The 6573-nt window shown below is 33.1% G+C and overlaps 1 protein-coding gene across 1 annotated transcript; it reads right to left on the reverse strand.

The window, feature by feature from the left end:
- Positions 1–281: 281 nt before the first annotated feature.
- Positions 282–2660, reverse strand: LOC112695269 (rho GTPase-activating protein 3). The gene is made up of 5 exons (XM_025747536.3): positions 1918–2660; positions 1714–1834; positions 1516–1635; positions 1083–1313; positions 282–974 (listed from the first exon to the last, which is right to left on the reverse strand). The coding sequence occupies exons 1-5, from the start codon at positions 2352–2354 to the stop codon at positions 456–458; spliced, it is 1428 nt and encodes a 475-aa protein (XP_025603321.1). The 5' UTR covers positions 2355–2660; the 3' UTR covers positions 282–455.
- Between the last annotated feature and the right edge of the window lie 3913 nt (positions 2661–6573).

Consider the following 6573-nt stretch of genomic DNA (forward strand, 5'->3'; position numbering starts at 1 on the left):
TATTTATCCAAATATTTTTACAAAATTTTGGATTAAATGCATAAGCGATTTGCTAAATAGAATTTGGCTATTTGCTTTATTTGAACACAACATATTTAATTAGGTATCAAAAGATGTCCATCATAATAAAATGAGGAGGGGAAAAAACAAGAACAAAACAAAAGGTGTTATCATGTTTTATAATTTTCTCTTCATTTTTCATCTATACATGGTCATTATATGTCCTTAAAGTTTTGTTTTTGAGTAAATATATTTTATGTCAGCAAGTAAAACTCTAAACATGTCATGAACTTGCACTCTTCTACTAAGAGATCAGGCATCAGTTACATTACATTAGTACATACAGTAATCTCAGCTCACACAAATTGAGATGCATGATGTATGTCATGTCATTTGCACAATGCACACAACACAACAAAATCCATAAAAAGTAGGGCAAGCAGATGCTATTATTCTTAGGCCCAAGCCTCACCACGTTGTTCCCTGTTACTGCTACTATTTACAACTCCAAGATTAGCATTATTATTAGCACTCTTCTTTGTTGGCTTGCTCAACTGAAACACAGGGTGCCTGCATAACTTCCTCACCCCTTTTCTCAATCTCACCCAATGTTCACTCTCATACATACTTGATCTACTATTACTGCTATAACTATTCTCATATCTAGAACTAGAAGAGGGGCTACCATCTATAACACATTCAAATTCCCTTTTTCCATTTACTTCCTCAGGTCTCCAAAACTTCTCCTCAATGCACCATTCTAGTCTCCCCAATGTAGAAGTCCTTGAGAACTTGCTTTTTGAAGGTGGTGTTGAGGCACAAGTAGCATCCTCAGTTTGCTCAAGAGATCCCTCCCTGTCACCATCTTCTTTGGAAGTAGATTTATCCCTCTCTTGAAGGGTCTTGAGAATCAATGTCTTGAGAAAATTCATGACTTGCACTGCATGGATCAATGCAGTCAGAGGATCCACCATCTGCATATCAAGATTCTGTCAAAGGCTGGATTTGGCAATAGCCCATTAATTTTAGTACTTGTTGTTTCCTTCTTTAATTCTCTAGTTGTCAACAAAAAAAACACTTACCTGTGTCATGTTGGGGGCAAATACCATAGCAATGTTGCGTGCATTCATCTTGTTCAAGTGTTGGTGGTGGACAACATCTGCCATGAGATTGATAGCCCAGTCAAGAAGCGCAGCTTCTGTTGGAGGAAGCAATTTCACCAGATTAGTGCAATCCTCTTCCGAATTGCAGCGCATCACCTGTTCTGGGGTTAGACAATCAAGCACCCCACTTGGAAGCTCTCTAAACCAAGCCTGTAAGCCACACTCCCTTTAATTTAATAATCTAATCATAACGAGAAATGCTAGAGAATCATCAGAATTTATTATTTTTGGCCATAACCTTTTGCCATCAATCCAATTCCTTTAGTTTACTAATCCAACAACATTCTCTAGCATTCCTCAATCATGAATATCACAGATATGAGCAGCAGATTCATTAATTAAGCTAATATACCTTGATCAAACCAGATAAGCAATGAACATCGATTCCAGGTGGCACCAGACCTTTGTTTAACTGATCTCGAACAAACTTCTCTTGGCTGTTCTCGGCATTGATTCGGAATATTCCTTCCGCCTAATTAATGAAGTTAGTTAAATAAATGATGTTAACAATAACAAGTAATTAAGTAATTAAGTAATTAAAGGAACATACTTGAAGGCCTCCTTCAGAGTAAAGACGCTTTTGCATCATGAGAAGAATGGTTGGGACACTATTCCCTCTTTCATCATAAGAGCACTGCATTGACTTTGCAGAAACACCAAACACCTTTGCGCTGCATCATCATCATTCAATGATTCAATTAAGCACCATGTGGCTAATAATTGAAGCATAAGAATTAAAGAGAGATGAATAAACCTGGCACTAGGAACCCTCTTGGGGACATGAGGCTCAAGCTCAGAGGGCAAACCGAGGAAGCCATTGAACCTATCGAAGGTGACATGAGAAACATGGCGGACTTCCGTTGGCCAGCTAATATCCAAGGAAGAAACATGATCTTCTTCCGTCTCCACACTGCAAGTGACCAGAGACCTCTTGAGAGCAGCCACCAGAATGTCCACTATTGCAAACTGGTTTTGATGGCTCTCCGATTGGCATCTACTTGACCCTCCTCCTCCATTCATGAACGCCGTACAAACAGGACTGCTCTCCTCCTCATCATCATCACTCTCCAATTCTTCTTCTTCTTCTTCTTCTTCTTCTTCTTCTTCTTGTTCATTGCGGAAGAAGGGAGTTGGCGGAGAAGGCTTGGAATCTACGAGTCTGCAAGATTTGGATCGAAAGAGCCTTGTCATTATTATGGTTAGTTTAGGGAATAATGGAACGGTGTTAAAAGGGATCACCAATGCAGAGTAAGAGAGAGAAAGAGAGAGAAACAGAGTAGTATTAAAATTAAAAATTGGTGGGGATGGAAAAACTAAAGGTGAAGGCTTTTTTTTAGATTGGAATTTTTTGAGTCCAAACTCCAAAGGTTCGTGGTTGCGCTGGTAATGTCTGATGGAGACAACTTGCTCTTCTTTTTGTTTCTTAGTATTCCTCCTCCTTCCTATTATCTATTATGTATATTATAGCCTTACTTCTTAGGAAAAACTACAAACCATATAAGATTTATTATATATATACGTTATTTAAAAAAAATTGGAAATAAATTATACTGATTTATTTGTGTAATTTGATCAAATATAAAATATTTACTATATTAGTCAACTAAAAATTGTCGATTCTCTAAATCTTTGTAGTTATTATTGCTAATGCCTTTATTAACTTGCCTTTTTCTAAAATTTAATATGTACAATGATATTAATAATAATTTGTTAAAATACTAAATATTATATTCTATTTCTATATAAAAAATATAATTGAAAGTGCAATTTTTCTCTCATAATTATTATTATTATTATTATGTTATATCTATCATGGTCGTTGCACTATTCATGACACACTACAGTAACATGTATTATCATAGAGAAAATACAGAAATCATTGATAATTAAAATTTTTCAAATTTTATAAGACGAATTTTAGGTATTTTAAAATTATTGATTTTTTAGTAATTCTAATCGTTAATTTTAATTATATATATATATATATATATATATATATATTTTTTTTTTTGAATTTGTGTAAATCATATGAAGAAGTACATGGAGCCAATACATGTGCTGTACAATGCATGTAATGGGGTTAATTTGTGTGATCAGTTTCAAGTATTTCAATTGGATGTTCGATTTAGTAAGATATCAGATATTTATTATGCTTGGTATCTGGATGGTTATTCTGGATAATATGAGTGTATTGTGTTTGATAAATTAGTAGTATTTTACTTTGGATATTCATTTTTTAATTCATATTGGACCAAATAAATAGTTCATTATACACATTGTATAGATACTTCATTGGCTCACTAGCGCGATTCAAATTTTATATATATATATATATATATATATATATATATATATACAACAAAATGTGAGCTAGCTAGTAATTTAGAGAAGAACTCAAGGGACTCGTGACATCACAGACAAATAGAAAAAGTGTCAAATATAGACGCAATAAAAATAAGTAAGTACTTGTGTGTACTGCCACACACACTCAGTAGTGTCTCACTGTCTGATAAATCATTTTGGAACAATCATAGCCAGTTTTATATGCATTCTATATCTTTGTCCCGCTCATCAAAGATCCTCAAATCTGAAACAGGGGGGAAATATTTAAACAAGGTGTGTCAATAGAAAAAGTTGAAGGGAACATATATATCAAAGTTGGAATAACGAATTATTGTATACCTGCGCTGTCTTTCAATTACAATGATTTAAAGTATAAATGTAACAAAGTGTTGTGAATTATTTGAACATGATTAGGTGTATAGAAAGTGAAGCAGAATGGATTCCTTTCATTATATTCTACTTTTCTAGAGCTACTATAAGGGTGTAGTATCAATTCCAATTCCAATTCCAATCCCCGTGTTGGCGAGGTGAGATCACATGGGTACATGTTATTTTGTTCGTTCCTTGTTGGAAGGTGAAAAGGAAAGGCTTTAGAAGAAGAGTTTGAGAGATTAAAGAAAGGAATTTGTGGAGGTAAATGTTATGAAAGTAATTGGCATCTTGCGGGGTGGCCCGACCCGTAGGACATGGAGATGGCGTTGGTGTCCTTAAATTAAATATTAGGGTAGGGTGGATGGGATGGTACCAAGTGTGGGGGCTCGACTTCATTGCCATTTGCCATGCACACATCACACATACCTGTCTTCATTCTCGTGATATATGTTATGTATCTTTTTGGTCCCCACCTATACACATGCACTGTTTGCTATTACCACATCATCTTCTCATCTCAATTCCTTGACTTTCCTCTTCTTCACTAAATGTTGACAAAACTACAACTTTAATTTTCTCTTGAACAATGTTTAATTTCATCGTATTAACTGTATGTTACATTGCATGTTTAAATAACCTTAATTATTAATTATTAGACAAGTAGTGTTTATTAGCTATACTATAACTAAATTACTACAAGTGTAAGTAACCAACTTAGGTAAGTGGAATGATCAATTTATTCATCTGTTTAAGTAAGGATTGAAAATTTAAATTTTATTTTGTGCAATAATTCATTGACTAACTGCGGGAATCATTGTCACTACTGAACCAAAATTGCTATATCAATTAGAAATGTTTTATTATAGCACTTTAATTTGGTAAGCTTTCTAGCTGTAGACATGAACTTTTTTTTCTTTTCTTTTTGAAAGAATAATAGATATCACGTGTATGTTGATGACTTGATGGTCAGTTGTTAAATCCATGTCAAAATGGTTTTTTTACGGTTGGAAGTTTCAGTAAATATTTACGCGCGGAACAAAATAAAATGTGGCATTTGCGACTTTAACTACAATTTAAGATATTTATGGGATAAAGTATGTTTTTTTTTATTTTTAATATTTTCCAATGTCTTTAAAAATATTTCTAACATTTAATTTGATTTAATTTTATTTTTAACGTTTTTGATAAGTTTCAATTTTATCTCTACTATTAATTTTTTAATCATCAATAATCAATCAAATATTTTTTTCTCAATTCTACACTTAATTCTCATCATCATCGTCTTCACTTTTTTTCTTTATCATTATCTCTCTTCACAATCTCAATTCTATTTGAACCCTCACCTCATTTTTTCCACTATCACAAAGTCACTTTTGGCCTCTTCTCAAATTCATAATCTTGTCTTCTTTCTCCTCTTTCTTTTACTCTCTCTCTCTTTCACAACCCCTATAATATCCTATTACCCTAAATCTTATCTATAGCAATAAAGCAAAGGACAATAACATATTAGGACAGTTCTAAAATTCAAACTATACATATATATCTAAGGTAATATTATAACTAAAAAATCGATGGAACTTAAACTTTGAGAGATGAAATATATCTATTTTTATCAAAATTTCTGTTGTATCTTGTTTTTCTAATCAGCCGAAACTTCGCGAATTACGGCTAGTTACCTTTTGAATATATATATATATATATATATATATATATATATATATATATATATATATATATCACTTATTTTTCTTATATTTAACTACCTTATGTATCTTGAAACTATTTATAAGATTTTAAATATATATTGTTTTATTTTCATTTGTACCAACATGCTTTAGTTACTGCGTGTGAATGCTTCGTGTTTTGTATTTCTGTTTTATCTATCTTTAATCTTTTATTCTTTCATCGGACTTTTAGTTATAATATTACCTTAAATATATATGTATAATTTGAGTTTTAAAACTGGCGTGATACATTATTATCCTTTATTTTATGATTAGAGATAACACTTAGGCTGATAGGATGTTACAGCCCCAACCTAAACCCCCAACCCCATTTGAACCTTCTCACCCCACCCTTACCACCATCACAAAGCTACCCTCTTCTCACACTTATAACCTCCCAGGCCACTCTCTTTCTCTTTTCTTTCTCTTTATTTTTTTTTTTTGAAAGATAATAATCTAATTAAAATGCTTGTGGTATTTTGTTGTTGAAATGATTGGTTGGAAAAGGATTGCAGATAATGGAGTTAAGAGTAGAAGAGTTGTGGTTGAAAGAGAAAGAGGATTGCAGGTTGGGATAAAGAATAAGGGTTACAGTAGTGATGAGGTTGGATTGAATTGTGAGTTGTGGGAGGTTATTGTTTCTTGAAGGTGGATTTGACGTGTGACCGGGGTGGTGTGTATGAGGTGGTGGTGGGGTGGTGGGGGGGGGGGGGGGGGGAAGGGGGAGAAGTTGCTATGAAAGGTGTAATTCTATGATGGAGTAAAGTAGATGAGAGGTTGGCGAGTGATAATGATGATGGTAGTAGTGGATTGATGATGATGATGATAATAGAGGTAAAATTAAAAAAATATATATATAATTGATCAATAGTTTGACTATCAAAAAATTAATGGTAGGAATAAAATTGAAATTGATTTTAAACATTGAAGATGAAAATTGAATCGACTTAAATTTTAGGGATAGTTTTAAA

Source organism: Arachis hypogaea, chromosome 6, assembly GCF_003086295.3.
Source record: "Arachis hypogaea cultivar Tifrunner chromosome 6, arahy.Tifrunner.gnm2.J5K5, whole genome shotgun sequence".
Taxonomy (NCBI): Eukaryota; Viridiplantae; Streptophyta; class Magnoliopsida; order Fabales; family Fabaceae; genus Arachis; species Arachis hypogaea.

Coding starts and splice junctions, on each gene's coding strand:
- LOC112695269 (XM_025747536.3), bottom strand. CDS start 2,354: ATGACAAGGCTCTTTCGATCCAAATCTTGCAGACTCGTAGATTCCAAG. Junction 1,835..1,917: donor AAGAGGGTTCCTAGTGCCAG/GTTTATTCATCT, acceptor ATGATGATGCAG/CGCAAAGGTGTTTGGTGTTT. Junction 975..1,082: donor TTGCCCCCAACATGACACAG/GTAAGTGTTTTT, acceptor CTTGATATGCAG/ATGGTGGATCCTCTGACTGC.